General features: G+C 40.2%; 1 protein-coding gene across 1 annotated transcript in view; it reads left to right on the top strand.

Annotated features, from left to right (window-relative positions):
• The window catches only part of GIPC2 (GIPC PDZ domain containing family member 2), an 85,212-nt gene that overhangs the window by 44,096 nt on the left and 22,432 nt on the right, over positions 1-18,684 (top strand). Inside the window, 1 exon segment of the mRNA XM_077905148.1 lies at positions 1,760-1,940. Within this exon segment, the coding sequence (XP_077761274.1) occupies positions 1,760-1,940 (181 nt within the window).

The raw sequence follows: 18,684 nt of genomic DNA on the forward strand, positions 1-18,684 counted from the left end.
CTCCAGTTGCACTAGGTGGTATGTTATAGTTACTCTTTTTTTTTTTTTTTGTTATAGTTACTCTTAATTCTGTTAACTTATAATGCTAATATGGACTCCTAATAAAACTGCCAGTCAGATTATGAAATTTCTCTCATTTTTTATAATTCACTTTTTGTAATGATAATGATCTCTGAATTGGCATTATTTCATTTGCATAAAGCGTATGAATAGTTACTACTATAATGAATATAGGAATATCTTAAAATATGGGAGTAAAAAAGAAACCTACTGTGAGTTTTGATATATAGTAATAAAACTTAAAGCCCAACCTTTCCAGAATAGTCTTTTACTATTTTCTTTCCTTCTTTTTTTCTTTTTTTTTTTTTGTGACATTGTGGAGATGCTGGGGTACATGAGCTCAGTTTTCATCTTCACTCTTAGCCACAGTGGTCACCCTGCTGATTCAAATGATGTTATTCCGGGATGCCTGGGTGGCTCAGTGGTTGAGCGTCTGTCTGCCTTTGGCTCAGGGCGTGATCCTGGAGACCCGGCATCGAGTCCCACATCAGGCTCCCTGCATGGAGCCTGCTTCTCCCTCTGCCCGTGTCTCTGCCTCTTTTTCTCTCTGTTGTCTTTCATGAATAAATAAATAAAGTCTTAAAAAAAGATGTTATTCCTCCACCTGGTAAGAGTGGGGAATGCACATGCTTTTATTATACATTTAGCGGCCCCTAATATTTCTATCCTTCCACTCCTAGGAAGGATTTGTGACTCATGAGGCCGAGTGGCCTTCCTTTTGCCCCGTTCCTCACTACTGTGGAAGAACTGAACTTGCAAGGCTGTTATCTGTGTGGGGTTTTCTGGGCCCCCAGCCCTAAAATCCTTCCATAAAATATTAATACTATCTTAGGGAGTCTTCGGTCTCCTTTTGAGACTCTGCACTACAGATTTTTGTATAGAAGTAAGATAAATTTAAGAAAGACCAATGTGAAAATTTCCTGTGAGTCTTAAGTTCTCTTGACTTAAAATATATAAAATGAAAAATGATAGTATAAAATCACTCTTACTGGCTTCCTTATTAGTTACCAATGTTCTTAGCTGACGTTGTACCAATTCTTAAATCATTACATTTGTAACTGAGGTTTAAAAATGTAGTTTGTAAAAAAAGCTGAAGCTCTACTCTTATGTAATGGGTTTCGTTTTGAAATGATTCAACAATAATTTTTGGAGGGACTTCACTGTGTAGTACTGTGCTAGACACAGAGCATATGATGGTGAATAACACCATCTCTGTCTCTAAGGATATTGCAGTTCAGTAATGGAGACTGAGAGGTGAATGGACAATTGTACTATAGTATGCTGAACTGGCAAATTACTTGATTTTCCCAAGCTTCAATTTTTCTGCTCTATGACATGAGACTTTCATAAAGGTTGTTAAAATTAAATGAGATGGCAAATGTAAAGTGCTCAGCTTAGAGCTCAGGATATGTAGCAAAACCTACTATAAAAACATGAGAGTGACACCTTGATCAGTCCTGGAGGAGTACCCCAGGGGATGTCAGAAGTTTCTCAGAGGAGGTATGATGACCGATGGAGCAGAACTCTGAATGAGGTAAGATGGTTGTCCTTTGTTGCTTGGTCTTTTCATCTTTAACTGGGCATTAAGCTGCATTGTTAACATGTCAGTGTATTATATATAATGTCTCAGGAGCACAAAAAGTAATGTTATGCAGTTCCACTCTGTATTATGTGTTATCCTTAATTTTCTTTCTTTCAGAGAATTAAAGATGGCAGCCTAATTGACTCCATTAAAACAATCTGTGTGGGGGATCATATTGAATCCATAAATGGAGAAAATATCGTTGGGTGGCGTCACTATGATATTGCAAAAAAATTAAAGGAATTAAAAAAAGATGAATCCTTTACCTTGAAGTTAATAGAACCCAAGAAGGCATTTGGTAAGTCGGGTATGGGTGTGTATGTGTGTGAAGTGTTTTCTCCCGTGGCTCGTCTTTCTAAGGGTAGTAAATACTTAGATGTGATGCCATGTGTTACAGTATATCCATTAAGGATATAGGGAATGATAGCACTGTTGTCAAGGGCAACAACTCTTCAAGGAGAAAAAAGTTGTCTAAAAGGACATTTCTGAAAGACCTTTGGAGTTACAAAGTCTAATGTCTAGTGACTCTGTGGCTGTTCCAAACTCCAAGAAGATCACATTGTATTATAATCATCTTGCTGAGCAGTAAAATTCTTGATTAAGCTCTCTAAGCCACAATATCTATTGTTCATGGACTTCAGCAGCAACAACTTTAGTTACACAAAGAATCGGTATTTAAAATAGTTATCTAGTCTATTTTAAAGACTTCCTTCAATCCCTTTCCTCCATTGGCATTTTGAATTTGGCAGCATGAGATGGTATGAAATTACTTCCACTTTGGTGTGACATCTGTACTTGCTTGGTTTTAGCCATGGCAGCTGTTTCCCAACTGTTCAACCCCCCAGGGCCATCTCATCTATAGGAAAATGTGCCAGCTTCTCTCTCACTACCCAGCACTATTTTAATAAGCCAAATGACGGCCTAGTGTTCATCAGTGTTGAAATATCTTCAGCAGAATCATTCTAGGCTGCCCTTACTCATCCATGACCCCACCCAACTTATGTTCTTTCCTTTGCTCACAGTACATAAATACTCCTTACAATTGGTCTCTAATAGTTGTTTTCTCAGGGCAGTTAATAAAAATGGTGGGGGACTGCAATGGATCTGGGGAATTACATTTCCCCTCTCTTAGCAAGTAAGCGACAGATACTAGCCATATGGAAATGGAAATTCTCTGCTTCCAAGTGATTTCTGTGCCATTTATAGAAATACAGTGTAGGTTATATTACTTGTGGGAGAAAGAGTTCAATAGAAGATGTGAGAAAAGAATGCCTTGAGCTGAGCAATGTATAGAATTGTTGAATCACTATATTGCACACCTGGAGCTAATGTAACACTGTATGTTAACTATATTGGAATTAAAAAAACCCAAAACAAAATACTGGGTGGCATGAGGAAGGGGGAGGAAGAATGCCTTATGCCACTGCTGCTCCTGGAAGCAATACTAGATGCTGTGATTCTGAATGGTGTACAACCCAGCTTTAACCGCCCCCCCCCCCCCCCCATCACAGAAGAAGGTGGGCAGCACTCAGGTTTCTATCCAGCATTCCTTTTGAAGTGGCTTCGTTTGCTAACCAACTCCCTGGGTATTATAACATAGAAATGGATAGGATGTAAGCAGTTTGAGATATTTTTATTTGATTTAGACTCTTTGTAAATCAGTCATTCTCTCAGTACAACTCAAGGGGTATAGTATTTTTCCACCTTAGATCACCACCACAAAATCTGTTTTCCAGAGTTAACTTTTTCCTATTTTTACCTATTGTCCCTGTATTTTTTTTTAAGATTTATTTATTCATGAGAAACATAGACACACACACACACACACACACACACACACACACACACACAGGCAGAGGGAGAAGCAGGCTCCATGCAGGGAGCCCGACGTGGGACTCGATCCCCGGTCCCCAGGATCACGCCCTGGATGGAAGGCTGGCGCTAAACAGCTGAGCTACCCAGGGATTCCCCCTGTCCCTGTATCTTTATAGAAAGTTGCGATACACTTTAACTTGGATGCTTGGTTGTTGTTAGTCTTGGATGTTACATATTTCATTGCATTTAGCTATTATTGCTCTGTGGTTGGATTTTTTTCCTTCAGTACCTGAGACACATGTGTAACTGGCTGGTGTACTGCACTGCCTTATGTGCCTGGCTGCTTTTGAACCTGCTCCTTGTTGCCTCATGTGAATTCTCTGTACACATTTGAGAAGGACACTGGGTAGGATTTTCCTAGTGGGGGTCTATTACTTTAGCATCCCAAATGCTGGTGGTGCTGTGGGTTAGGATATGTGGAAATTGATTTTGGAGCAATGATAAGTTGTTATCTTCTAAAGTTCCTATGACAGCTTAACCTAACTTAAATCTGCTGGACTATATGCATTTTCCACTCTGAGTTGATACTTGATTTTGGGCTTGGGGATTTCTCTTAGAAATAGGGATCTAGTTTCCCCCAGATCTCTTTGTTCTAATCTCATGTTTTCCTGTTTCCTTCTTTCCTGTGTCTTTTAGCATTGTCATTGATGAATTGATTCAAATTCATAGTCCTTCATAATTATCTGACTTTGTTGTCTTGGGTTCCTAGGAGAAAAGGGTCAATATAGGTGAAGCAGAATGTTCTGATTTCTGCAATCAGGCTACCTATGCTGAAATGAAGTCATTTCTAGGATTTTACTAAAAGCTGTTGAAATAGCCATACAGTCTAGTATTTTGACATTTCCTTACCAACTTCCCTAAAGATTTACCCTGCGGGGAGTCATGTAGACTGTGTACTAAAATGCAAGAAGGAGTGTAGTTGGTTACTTTGCAATGGTATAACAAGGATGATGAACACAACTTTCAGCCATGGATAAGGAAATCTTTACAGCCTGCTCCCATTTTCTTTTCTTTTCTTTCTTTTTTTTTTTTTTTTTTTTTTTTTTATGATAGTCACAGAGAGAGAGAGAGAGGCAGAGACACAGGCAGAGGGAGAAGCAGGCTCCATGCACCGGGAGCCTGACGTGGGATTCGATCCTGGGTCTCCAGGATCATGCCCTGGGCCAAAGGCAGGCGCTAAACTGCTGCGCCACCCAGGGATCCCCCTCCCATTTTCATATTTTAGATCCACCAATATTCACATCCCACTTCTGGGGGCCATTATATGTGCCAAGATTCTTTGAGAACCATAGAATAGACACTTTCTAGTTTAATGAAAAGGCTTTTTTATTTATTTTTTGGGGGGAAGACTATCAAGTAGGTCTCAGAAAAAAAGACTGTGTCAGTAATGCCTTGGGAAGGTCAGGAACTAAGGCCATTTCAGGTATGTATGAACCAGACACCTCTCATGGAACTGGCCTAATTAACTCTCTCTAGTTATTTCCTATCTTCATGTTACTCCACTCAGGATTCAAATTCCTGGGAGAGCGGGGGAAACATTAGGTTATGTCCCATCTTGATAGTGGGGAGACAGGCTACATGGTTAATAGGCCCACCCAAATCCTGCAGAACAGTGAGGGAGAAGTTTCCTTTTGGATAGGGAAAAAAGTAGCAGATGTCCGTTTTGCCATTAGCTGGTTTTATCTTGACTTTTATTTTTTTTTTTTAAGATTTTATTCATGACCCCCCCCCCCCCCACACACACACACAGAGAGAGAGAGAAAGAAAGAGGCAGAGACATAGGCAGAGGGAGAAGCAGGCCCCATGCAAGGAGCCCAACGATGGGACTCGATCCTGGGACTCCAGGATCACACCTTGGGCTGAAGGCAGGCGCCAAACTGCTGAGCCACCCAGGAATCCCTGGTTTTATCTTGACTTTGAATCTGATTCTATCCATGCATGATACTGTCAGTCTATTGGTGTTGGGTGCTGTGTGAATGGCAGTTTGGCAGTGTACTCTAGAGCTCATGATAGCATAGAGCTTTTTTTTTTTTTTTTTAATAAAGATTTTAAGTAGTCACTACACCCAATGTGGGACTTGAACTTACAACTCTGAGATCAAGAGTTGCATGTTCTACCTTCTGGGCCAGCCAGGCTGCATCAAGCTTTCAAGGGAAAGAGTAAAAGCCACATTCTTCATGGTGCTGGCCACTAGATTTGGAAAGGACAGCAATCCAGATTTGGACTATACTTCTGGGAAGGTCCTTCATTTATGTTTCCCACAAATAATTTATTGAGAATCTTCCGTGTTTGAGGTACTCCATTAGGTACGGTAGATACTAAGAAAGAAGACTAAGCTACAGCCCCTCCTTTTGAGGAGCTCACAGTTTAGCAGAAGACTGTTATTGACTGAATTGTGTCCCTCTAAAATTCATGTGTTGCTGTCCTAATCTCCATTAGCTCAGAATGTGACTGTATTTGGAGATAAGGTCTTTAAGGAGGCAATTAAGTTAAAATGAGATCATTAGGGTGGGCCCTGAGCCAATGTGACTGATCTAAGAGGAGAAAATTGGGACACAAATGCACATAGCAGGAGAATGCCATGTGACCATGAAGACCTCTATAGATCAAGAAGAGAGGTCTTAGGAGAAAGCAATCCTGGTAATGGCCTGATCTCCAACTTCCTCAGAACTGAGGAAATAGATGTCTTTTGTTTAAGCTGGGTGGTCCTTTGTGACAGTTCTAGGAAAGGAACACAGAAGCCAATAGGCTTAAAGAAAAATTACAGTGCAAATTCTTTGAGACAATATGAGTGCCCTAATAATCTAGAAGGTATTGGTGGAATATCTTAGCTGTCCTTTGGTCTTGGGTAGATGGCAGGCACATACTGATGTTTTCATTCAGCAGGTATTTGAGCAGTTAGTACATGCTGTGTTAGACTATGAGTTGCTGGGATAATAATAGTTTCTTGAGCATCCACTGTATTCCATCACCATACTACCTGCTTGGTATATCACATGAATAAGATATTGTTCTTGCCTTCAGGAAATTCCTATCTAGTGGGAGGAGATGAATTCAACAAAGAGAGTTAGAGGTGCTAACATGTACTAGAGGCATAAAAATGGGCGATATCAAGTCTACCTAAGGAGTTGAGGAAAAGCTTCCTGGATAAAAGATTTGAGCTGAATCTTAAAACAAGATGTAATCTGTGAACAAATTAGGGAAGATTGTCCTAGGGAGTAGAAATAGAATAAGCAAAGATGTAGAGGTATAGAGCAGCATCCTATGTTTGAGAATACCATGTATGTCTGTATGATTGGAATGGAGGTTCTAGGTGGTTGTGTGGCAAGAGATGAAAGTTCTCAAGGGTCAGTAGAGACCACATTATCAAGAGCCTTCTATGTGAAGATAAAGAGTGGGCAATGAAGGGGCTTAAGCAGGGGAGTAACATGATGAGACATGGCTTTTAGACAGTTTGGAGACTGTATCAAATGGGGGTGGTGATTTATAAGCTAGTGTGGTCAAGGAATACCATGAAGATTATGTTGTATAGGTTAAGGAGAGAGAAGATGAAATCCTGGATGAAGGCAGTTCTGGTAGGTATGGAGGTGAGAAATAGTTCTAAGGACTAGACAGTGGTGCGCTGGAGCCACTTGTGCACATTTCTCCCAAACTCCGTGTTAGTGACATCATGTTGGTGGCTTGAAAATGGCTGTGGTGCAAGTTTGGATTTTAATTTTTAGCCTGGAGAGCTGATGGTTAAACATTTACCTGCATACCACTGTATATTAAGAAGGTAGACCTGGAAACTCAATGAATGTAGAGGTTAAAGAAAAAAGATTGCAGATGATGACCCACAGATTTGTGGCTTTGCATGAGAAATGGAATGTAGTGACTTTCTTTAACATGAGGAAAATAGGAAGAGAAATAGATTTGGGTAAGGACTTAGAGAAGAGAGACTGTACTTACAGTATGATTTTAGGCCTGATAAGTTTGAAACCTGTGGGAGAATTCAGCTGGCAATGTGTAAGAGGTAGACACGTGTTAAGAACGGGAGCCTAGGGAATGGGATATTTTGAAGCTGTGGAAATCTGATCACTGAGAGTAGTAAGAAAAAGACCAGAGAGCTGTAGGGGGAGCCCAGCATTTAGGGAGTAGAAAGAGGAGGAGCCAGCAAAGCAAGGAAAGGCCAGATATGGAAGAGACAGACTCTGGATGGCCTTTTCCAAAGCATTCAAGAACCCATTACTTGTCACAAGAGCAGGTGCTCCTTTTTCTGAGGGAGAAATAGTGGCTTCTTTAAAACATAACCTCAAATTCTCCTGTGTTGATCAGAGTTTAAGTCACTATTTTTCATCTAGTGGGTCTCACTATTTTTCATCTAGTGGGTCTCACACTATTTTCATCCAGTGTGTTTAGAACAGGGAGTAGAATAGAATCAAAAACTTTGTGGTGCTTTGTGCCTAGTAAGGATAGGTTATATTGTACATATCAGTTACATGCGTTTTTCTATATTTGTGTCTCAGGTATATATATGTATATGTGTGTGTATAATTGTGTTATGATATGTGTGTATTTCTCACTGTGGGTCATAGCAAAAAATAAAAAATTGGAAGCTGCTAGTTTAAATGGTTCCCTTGTTAAAAATTTGTAGTTTGAGAAATCTCTCCCATGCCTAACATGGTTTCTCTTGGTCAGTTGCTTTCTGATCCAAATTCTCCTCCTTTTAGCCATGAGTTGATGGCAGCCTTCCCAGTCCTTATCAAGTATCGGGTGGAATGTCTCTGGTGGTATTTTTTTTAGGGCATGGCTCACTTCCTTTCCCTTTTTGCCAATGAAAAGGAACATGTCTCCACAATGAGCTCAACCCTGCAGGGTTTGCCCTGTAAACCAGACTTTCCCAAGGCTATGAAAGCCCACTCTTCTTAACTGGCTCTAGGACCAGACTAGTTCAACTGATTTGTTTCCTGTGATGCCTTTTAATTGCAGAAAAATAACTGTTAAATCTGTAAAACTTAGATTGTTTTCCTTGGATGAGTTTGTATTTATCCTGGAGAAGTTCTTGAATTTGTAATTGTTGCCCTTTATGGAAAGACGTTTGTAGAAGGGAGCCTGAAATGTTTTTGTAAATAGTTTCCAAAATCAGGGAGTTGAAAGAAAAAGTTTACCTCCTAAAGTATTGATAGTCTTTATTTTGGGGCTAGATTTTGTAATAGATCTCTGGGCTATGTCTTCTTTTAGAGGCTTCATTTCTGTGCTATGTGTCTATCAGAATAGGATGTTCAGTATGTGAAGTACGTCTGAGTCCTTTGAGTCATTCACAGTTGGAAAACTCGGACCTCATCTCTGTGATTCAGCTTCACTGATGTACTCATTTTCAAAGACTAAGTCTATTTGATATTAAGAGAGAAACTTTGGCTTTTAAGTTTTAGATGACTTTTTAGATAGAAAGTATTTTTTTTTAAGTATTTGAAAAGTCTATTTTTCATGCTACTTCTAGTGAGAAAGTTTCAACCAACAAATGCTTTTGGTGCCTTTTCATGTATACCTAATTCTACAAAATATACTGGGGAATAGGATAGAAGTTACTAAAGATGAAGAAAGGCCAAGTAGTTAAGTATAGAGACTGTCATATATGGGCTGTGTGATAATGTGGCATTAGATGAATTACGCTTTCTGTAGCTTGGTTTCCTCATATAAAAAGTGAAGATAATGAATAATATTTATCACATTGAGGATTAAATGATTAAACACATGAAAAAAGTCATAGTTCCTGACACATAGTAAGTGTTCAATAAAAGTATTATTATTATGATGAAGGTATAGCCTTCCTGTAAGGAGTAATTTTAGAAACAAGAAAAACTCAATGTCTTCTGGGTGGGCTCAGATGATTAAGCATCTGCCTTGGGTTTAGGTCATGATCCCAGGGTCCTGGGATTGAGCACGCCCCCCACCCCCAAATTGGGTTCCCTGTTCAGTAGGGAGTCTGCTTCTCCCTTTGTTCCTCTCCCTGCTCATGCTTTCACTCCTTCTCAAATAAACAAATATTAAACAAACAAACAAACAAAAAACCCAAGACAAACCCACGTGAAACATGGAAAGCAATGCAGGTGAGTTGGTTAGCAAGTTTTTTTTGGGAACTCTGGTATGGTTCCAGATCTTGGAAAGACAGATGATATTACATCTCATATCAAATAATGAGATATATCCATATATCTTTATAGTAACTGCCTGCCATTCACTTTTCTAAGTACTTTCTAAGTAGCAAATCACTTAATCCTTTCAACCATGCTAAAAGATTAAGCGATTTGTTCAAGGTTTATAGGGCCAGCTAGTGTGTCCATGATGGAGGCAGGCTTCTAACACATGCAGTGAACTTTCAGAGCCAGCTCTCTAACAATTATTATTGGACAAGTCCGTGTTTGCTGTCCTCAAGGAGCTTGCAATTTATATGAGGAGGTGGATACATTAAGAATCAAATAATTCTATTAATGGTAGTAATAGCTACCATTTACTGAATGCTTCTAAGAAGCAATAAAGAACATAGACTCTGAGGCAAATTGCTTGGGTGTAATTCCTGTCTTTGCTGCTTATTACCTATGTGATTTTTGGGCCACTTACTCCCTCTGTTCCTGTTTACTTATCCATAAAGTACTGTGAGGATTAAATGAGTTAATGTATGTAAAGCACATAAAATAGTGCTTGCCATGTAGTGCTACGCAAATGAAAGTCATTCCTAATAGGACTACTCTTATGGCCTGGTTTAATCCGCATGCCATTCCTGAGAGGGTTTTTCAGATAAGTAAACTGAAACTTTGGGCAGTTAAATGCCTTACTGAGGTCACCCAGTGGTGGACGGGAAGTGCAAGTACAGTACCTCATTCCTGTTTGCTCCTGAGGCTTGTGTTCTTCCCAGTGTAGTTACTGCCTCTCTAGAATACAGCATGAACTGTGACATGTGCTGTGATATGGATTCAAACAAAGTGCAGTTCAGCTGAGAGCTGACTCGTCCGTGACTGTGAAGGTTCTAAAGCTTAGAGAGTGATGGGGGCTGGGAGAAATGGTAAGATTGGGAAGAAGAACTTCCCCAAAGAGAAATCCATGGTTTTTGGTAGGTCCCAATAGAATCAGGGACCAGTATGCTATTTCCATGCCACTCACCATGAGAAGTGACAGGACACTTGAAGGAGTTGCATAGGGTATTAGAATCTTAAGAACTGTGGCCTTGCAATCAATCTAGGCGCAGAACACCCTGTATCCTGGGCTTGGGCTGCAAGTGGACCCACTGACTTGGACAATAGAGTTTCAGGGTAGAGTTTGTGTTGGACTGAGCACATTAGCCCTCTTGATCCTCAGAGGGGAAGACAGACTTACCTAGAAAACTAAGAGTTGGTTTCTCACCAAGCTTCTGGAGTAGGGGGCTCCAAGTCTGGTTCAACCTGACATTTCTTATACCCAGAATTATGGATTAAAATTTTAAATTCATTTCAGAAATTTAAATTGGTGTTCAGAGAAGGGAAAGATGAGTAAGCTGGACTAGGTGAGAAAATTTCCTAGAGAAGATTGCATTTGAACTTGAGCTTAGCAGATGGAAAGAAAAGTATAGACAAGGAGGGTTTTCTACGGAAAGTGTTTAGGACTGTGAAGAGCCCAGGCTTGTAGGAATTGCAGCAAATCAGGTCGCAAAAGCAGTTTCTGGGTTCTTCTTCTTCTTCTTTTTTTGTTTTTTTTGTTTTGGATTTTTAAATTTAAACTCAATTTAATTAACAAATACTGTATTATTAGTTTCAGAGGTAGAATCCAGTGATTCATCAGTTGCATACAACACCCAGCACTTATCACTTCAAGTGCCCTCCTGATGAAAACAGGAGGGAGACAAATCATGGGAGACTCTAAGCTATAAACAGACTGAGGGCTGCTAGAGGGGAGGTTGGTAGGGGGGGATGGGATAGTTGGGCTCTTCTAAGAAGAGCTCTGAAAACTAGGTGGGGGAATCTGAGCTTGTTTGTTTGTTTTTAAAGATTTTATTTAGTTATTCATGAGAGAGGCAGAGACACAGGCAGAGGCAGAAGCAGGCTCCCTGCGGGGAGCCCCTGCGGGTCTTGATCCCAGGACTCTGGGATCATGACTTGAACCCAAGGCAGATACTCAACTGCTGAGCCACCCAGATGCCCCTCTGAGCTTGTTTTTGAGGATAATATGGAGTCATTGAGGTATTATAACTGAAGGATGACATGATAAAATAGATTTGGGGGAACTAAGCCTGGAAATACAACGTGGCCGTATTTTATAGAGGAGAAACTGTAGGAGGCTGCTGTAGCCATACCTGAGTGAGTGAGAAGGGCTGGGGTCGGGGGCAGCTGCAGGCATTTGAAGTAGAGAAAAAAGCCTGAGTAATATTGCCAAGGCAGAAATGGTGGTTAGGGGGTGGACTGATGCTCAAAGGAGAAGAGAGAAGGGAAAGTTCAGAAAAAGCAAATGTCACTCCCAAGATGTCTATCCTTGGAGCCTCTATGAGAAGAGTGATTAGAAACGAGGTGGTTTAGAGGTAGAAATTGTTTGTGGGAAAGTCAGGGAGAGATGTTCAGTTCTAGATATTTTGTCTGACAGTGGCACTCTCTTTCATGTATTTTTTAAAAATATTTTACTTATTTATTCATGAGAGACATACAGAGAGAGAGGCAGAGACACAGGCAGAGGGAGAAGCAGGCTCCCTGCAGGGAGCCCAACGCAGGACTCGATCCTGGATCTCCAGGACCACACCCTGGGCCGAAGGCCGGTGTTCAACCGCTGAGCCACCCAGGTGACTCTCATGTATTTTTTGGCAAAGGTTTAAAGTGTTCACAATGATGAATTTTGGGGGTAGAACGTGCCACTTTGTCATCTTTTAATGTCCCAGTTTGCTCAGCCCTTCTATCCAGCTAGATGCCGGTGTGGCATTTACCACAAAGATCCTGTGGGAGGAGATAAATGAAGAGTGAAGTTCTTTTTTGTGGAGTGTGGCAGGTGTGTTAGATGAATACTGACTGTAATTGATAAATGTGTCTTCAGTGTAAAACCCCAGCCGAATAAAGACCCAGGCTAAACATGCACTCTTCCTATTCTAGTTGAGAAAGTGTCGTTAAAAAGAAAATTTATTAAAGGCTGACGTTTTTAATTAGGTGAGAAAAGTGGAACTATAATCCGTAAGACTAAGAATTTTGTAATCTATGTTTCCCAAGACGCTTACCTTAAGGCAGTGATTGGTTTCTTAGAACTATAATGTTTCAGGAGCATTTGGAATTAGTGACAACCGTGAATAGAAGACGGGTAACAGTTTTCAACTGTTCTTAAGCTTTGCAATAGCAGTGTAGGAGGAAGGGGGGCAAAAATGATGCTACAATATACAAGTGGCTTCCCTAATATGGCTCAATAGGATGAACATAATATAACTTATTAGAGAAACAGCAATTATGTCAATAACACATATTTTGCCTGAGTATTTGTACAATGGGAGTTGTCATGTAATTATAGGAAAATGGGTCTAACACATTGTGCTCAAAACTGTGGTAAGAGATTATTCCTTTTGTGTATGGAAGATGGCATATGAAGTGAAAAGGCAGATTATAAAACAACGTGTGGTAATACCCCATTTCTGTAAAAACAATCTTTTAAATGTAGAAGAAAAATGACTTATGGTATAGGTATACTGACATTTAATAGTTGTTTAGGTGAGTTATGAGTGAGTTCTTTCTCTAGGCTTCCTGTATTTTTTTTGCGTTTTTATTTTTAATTTATTTTTATTTTTTTATTTATGTATTCTTTTTTTAATTTATGTATTCTTTAAAGATTTTATTTATTTATTCATGAGGGACAGAGAGAGAGAGGCAGAGACACAGGCAGAGGGAGAAGCAGGCTCCTCACAGGGAGTGCGATGTGGGACTCGATCCCAGGACTCGGGGATCATGCCCTGAGCCAAAGGCAAAAGCTCAACCCCTGAGCCACCCAGGTGACACTTTCTTTTTTTTTTTTTTTTTTTTTTTGCATTTTCAATATAAAATGAACATACTCACTTTCATAACCAGAAAATAATTATTTATAAAAAGAGGCTAGCGTTTCTAGGCTAGGAAGTAGAGAAACTGAATCATCTACTTTTAGTGGCTTTATAGTTTTTACCTATATGATTATTCTCATTTTAAGCAGTTTTCTTTAATATTATAAATGGTTCTGTGTTAGAAATAGGGTATAATTCCATTGTATCACCTCTTTAAGATTGTTTTTGTAAGTACTTTTCATACCTTTTTGAAGGCTGATATAAAAATATGTAACAGTAAACCAATAATACAAGTGAACAATGACTCTTGATTTCTTGAACTCTTATGATAAAATCATGTGGAATAAAATAAGTTCATTTTTATTTTATTTATTTATTTTTAATATAAAATAAGTTTATGAAAGGGTAAAACTATTTTAGCCAGTAATTAAAACATTTTTGCTTTCATATAGGCATCCCGAGGTTCATAATCTTTTTTTGTAACACGGTCTCCTCTGGATTAAAGCTACAGACCTTCTTCCCAGAGGTGCACATTAACTTTTGCCTGTGATTTCAAGGAGTCATAAAAATGGCTGAGTTTTTCTGCAATGACATCTTAACTGAAGAACAAGATTTGGGTCACAGTTACTCCACTTCCCATAAACGTCATGCACCGTTCAGTCTCATCAAAGGAACAGTTAAGAGCAGCTGCTTATGTGTGTGTTTTGTGGGGTTGGTTCGCGTGTTGCCAGCCCTTTTGATCCAAAGGACAACTGACGCCTTGTACATGTGGCATCCACTTCTTTTTTTTATCTGCCCCAACGTCCTACCAGCTGAATTAAACAAACAAACAAAAACTCATGGCTATTCTAAAGGCGTCTGAGAGATGTTGATGAGAGGAAGGGCACGTGGAAAAGAAGAAAATGTGCAGTTAACATTTTAGATCCTGGGGCACAAGCTAGGTTTTAGGTCAGCTGTTCTGAGAAGTGTGTGTTTGTGTGTGTGTGTGTGTGTGTGTGTGTGTGTAGGGGGCTAGACGTAGGGTAGGGAGCGTTTGAGTGGTGTTTAGAGACAGTTCCATTCGTGTATGTCCAAGCACTGGAAGGCCTCTATAGAAATCGCTTCACTGCTTAAACAAAATTCTGTGTTGTGAGATGTCTTGTAGTTGGAGACTGTAGAAGACCTTACCAAACTGGCTTGCACAGAAAAGGGAATCTTCTGAATCAAGCGTCCTTGAGTGATGCTGGCATTAGCAAAACTCCATGTAGGGCTTGTATAATGTGATCAGGACTCAGTTTCTTACTCTTTCTTTTTGCTCTGCTGCTGAGGCATCAGCTTCATTATTCACATATCATGTTAAGGTTAGCTTGACCCTGTGTCCCAAGATGGGCGTCAGCAACTACAACTATTGGGACTGTGTGCTTCCTTATTCATGTAGAACAGAAAAGGAGAGTCCTTGTCTCAGAATTTCTAGCAGAAGTCCTTAGGTTCATTCTAATTTCACTCACATGGCCACCTCTGAAATAGTCACTTGTGGTGAAGGGAATCCATCAGGTTTCCCATCCCTGAAGCTGGGAGTGGCCCCCTTCTCCTGAACCACAGTGATCCTCAAATGACTGATGGGTCTGAGAAGACAATGAGTGTGATGGAGGGCCTCCACTGCTGAGTGCCCCCATGAGGGGTTGGGTTTATTTATTTATTTTTTAAAAGATTTTATTTATTTATTCATGAGAGACATACACAGAGAGAGGCAGAGACATAGGCAGAGGGAGAAGCAGGCTCCATGCAGGGAGCCTGATGAGGGACTCGATTCCATGACCCCAGGATCACGACCTGAGCTAAAGGCAGATGCTCAGCCACTGAGCCACATGGCTGCCCTGAGGGCTTGGGTTTAAATTCAGCCACTTTGGAGAATCTGAGTAGAGCAATGGGAGGGTCATGTGTTGTCTCCACCCTCCTGTAAACTGAAGGTGTGTGTGTGTGTGTGTGTGTGTGTGTGTGTGTGTGTGTGTTGTAGGGGGTTGGGAATCATAGTTTCATGGAAAAGATAGAGCCAAAAAGAGACCTCTATATCCGAGGTGACAAATTTCTGAACATTCTCGGAAAACTATCGCAAATATTTCTGATGGGGAGTTTGAAAGGAGCAGATTTCTTCTCTCCACGTTGAAATGTGCCAGCAGAAGCATTCTTTGATATGAACCAGGCTGCTGGGCTGAGCGCATTTTATACATGAGCCACGTAAATGTTTAAAACAGCATCATATTTTGGTGTTTTTCACATTTTATGGATGAGAGTTTATTCTCTTCAAGTTCACACAATTTGCAAACAGAGCTGGGGTTTAAACTCAGGTTTTCTGATTCTGAAGTCCGTCTTGTTCACTGAGCAAGTGTTGGATGTAGCTGTGTCTGTCTATACCCACCTCCTGTTGAAATCATGGCTCTGTCTCTGCTCAGGAAAGGGATGATCCCTGTTCTACTACCCAGTGAGGGCCCTCATGGGACCAGAACAGACTTTGTGCTGTTAGAAGTGAGGAGAATGCTCATTTCCCCCACTGTGTCACTCTCTCAGTTGGGGATCTAGTCATATTATATGTGTTTATTCTGAAAATAGGGCTTTGGTTTCTGTCAGCCCCTCTTATTTCTCTAGAGGTGGGGGTGGGACTAGAGACAGACCTTTTTCTGTCTTCTCTGTTTCCCATTTTCTCCACTTGACCTTCATGGTATAGCAGAGACTGGAGGTTGGTCTGTTTATTGAAAATACCACTTAAAATGGAGTATCATAAAGAGTGATACAAGTGTATATAAATGTCTCATTTTAAAACCTGTATATTCTTTTACTATTTTTTAAAAAAGATTTTATTTATTCATGAGAGACACACAGAGGCAGAGACATAGGCAGAAGGAGAAGCAGGCTTGCTGTGGGGAGCCCAATGTGGGCCTCGATCCCAGGATCCCAGGATCACAACCTAAGCCAAAGGCAGATGCTCAGCCACTGAGCTACCCAGGCTTCCTTACTATTTTTTTTTTTTTTTAATGTAAAAACCACTTTCTTTGAGTGGAGGACACAAATTGGAGTTCTGTAAAGTCCTATATAATTACAACCTTAATGCATGCTTATAGGTTCTGTTTCATTTTAAAAAACTAGATACGTGAAATGCTGAATGTTTAAAGATATTTTTCCTAATCTAGTGTTGTCTTGCCCACACCTAATTTTTTTTTTTTTTTTGTATCTTGCCCTCATGGAATCTTTCCAAAGCAGTTAACCTACTTTTCCTAGCCATAATAACTCCTTGGTTCACACTAACTTCATCAGGGCACGTACTTTTAAATTAAATTACATAATTAGAGTAACAGATACAATTGCCACAAAAGGAACTTGGGAACAAATGTGACTGCTTTTTGGTGCCATCTACTCAACAGTGGGAGCAGCTGTGCACACACAAGCTGTGAGTGTCCTGTGTCCTATGAGACCTGCTGCAGGTGGATAGTCTGTGTGCTTCACAGGAGTGAGGAACCCTGAATCTAGTGACTCCAGCTAGCTGCGGGCTGGAACTGCATCCCTCTCCTCAGCCCCAAGAGAGGCCTCATATAAACTTGTTCATAGGAAGTGAAGGGACTGATTTAGGGCTCTTGGCCTGGTTGGTTAGACATGCTTAGGGCCAGCACAACCAAAAGTAGGCCAGATAAGAAACATTCTCCACATTAAAACATTCATCGCGGAAGCACAGAACTTGTCCTCCCCACCGCCCCTCCGCCCCTCCCCCGGCCCCAGTGGGTGAACAGGACCATCCTGCCTGTTTTCATATATAAACTGGTTGATTTAGGTCCCTGAGTCATAGGATCATAGGGAAACATGGCTTCTGTTTCCTCAGCTGAAAGGCTGCCTTTCTGGTGGCCGGGACAAGCCAGAACTTAAATTTTAACTTTTGGTGCCACCAAGTGGTTGGCTTTGAGATGACTATTCTCATGGATAACAGTTTGACAAATAATGACTTAAAAAAAATCTGGGGTGAATTGGCAAAGCACATAGGATTTTTAGGACAGTGAAACTACTCTCTATGCTACTGTAATGGTGGATATATGTCATTAAATTTTCCAAATCCACAGAATGTGGATTCACCAAGAGTGAACCCTAATGTAAACCATAGACTTTAAGCAGTGATGTGTCAGTGTAGGTCTGTTGATTGTAACAAATGTACACTGTGGTGGTGGATGATGATGATGGGGGAGGCTGTACATTGTGGGGGCAGGAGGCATATGGGATATCTGTCTGAAGTTTTGCTGTGAACCTACAATTGCTTTAAAAAATAAAGCTTATTAAAAAAATCTTCCATTCTACCTACATTTTTCCCTTTTAGCTACTAGTGTTGCAAGTAAGAGCAAGGTAAGATAGAGACATCATCTAGGGGGGCTGGCTGACTTCTCCAGCATGGATGACAATCCCTTGATAAAGTTCCCACATTTCAGAGTCTTTAGCTTTGTAAATCTTAGAAACTTTTAATTTTTTTGCTGTCTCCAGAGTTGTTCCATTTTCTAAGGTTATATCATACTCACTAAACTTCTAAGAGACTTGTTAAGTCAGAATGCTAGTGTAGTACTTTACAATTAGAAATGTAAGTGTCTGGTAGACCAAAACACATGTGTTAGCTGAGCAATGCATTTACTGTCCGGTAGGAAATTTATATGGGAAGACAGATTATACTGAGTAGGCTGCTTGGTGAAATCACACTGGGGTGTGTGTGCGCACACACGTGTGGTAGATGGAGTGGGAGGTGTGAGGTTGTTTATCTTGAAGGTTAGTATCATTAAGCTGAGACTGTCTTTTTGAAAATTTAATTTGTGCATAAGAGAGTGTGGGGGTGGGGCGGAGGGTGAGAGAGAGAACAACTAGGGGAGAGAGGCAGAGGAAGAGGGTTAAACAGACTCTTTACTAAGCAAGGAGCCTGATGTGGGACTCGACCCCAGGACTCTAAGATCATGATGTGAGCCAAACGCAGATGCTTAACTAACTGAGCCACCCAGGCTTCATTTTTATTTTATTTTATTTTTAAAAATTTATTTTATTTTATTTATTTATTATTTTTAATTTTTAAAAATGTTATTTATTTATTTATTATTTTATTTAAAAACTTTAAACTTTTAAATTAAATTATTTTTTAAAAGATTTTATTTATTTA

Source organism: Canis aureus, chromosome 8, assembly GCF_053574225.1.
Source record: "Canis aureus isolate CA01 chromosome 8, VMU_Caureus_v.1.0, whole genome shotgun sequence".
NCBI classification, from domain to species: domain Eukaryota; kingdom Metazoa; phylum Chordata; class Mammalia; order Carnivora; family Canidae; genus Canis; species Canis aureus.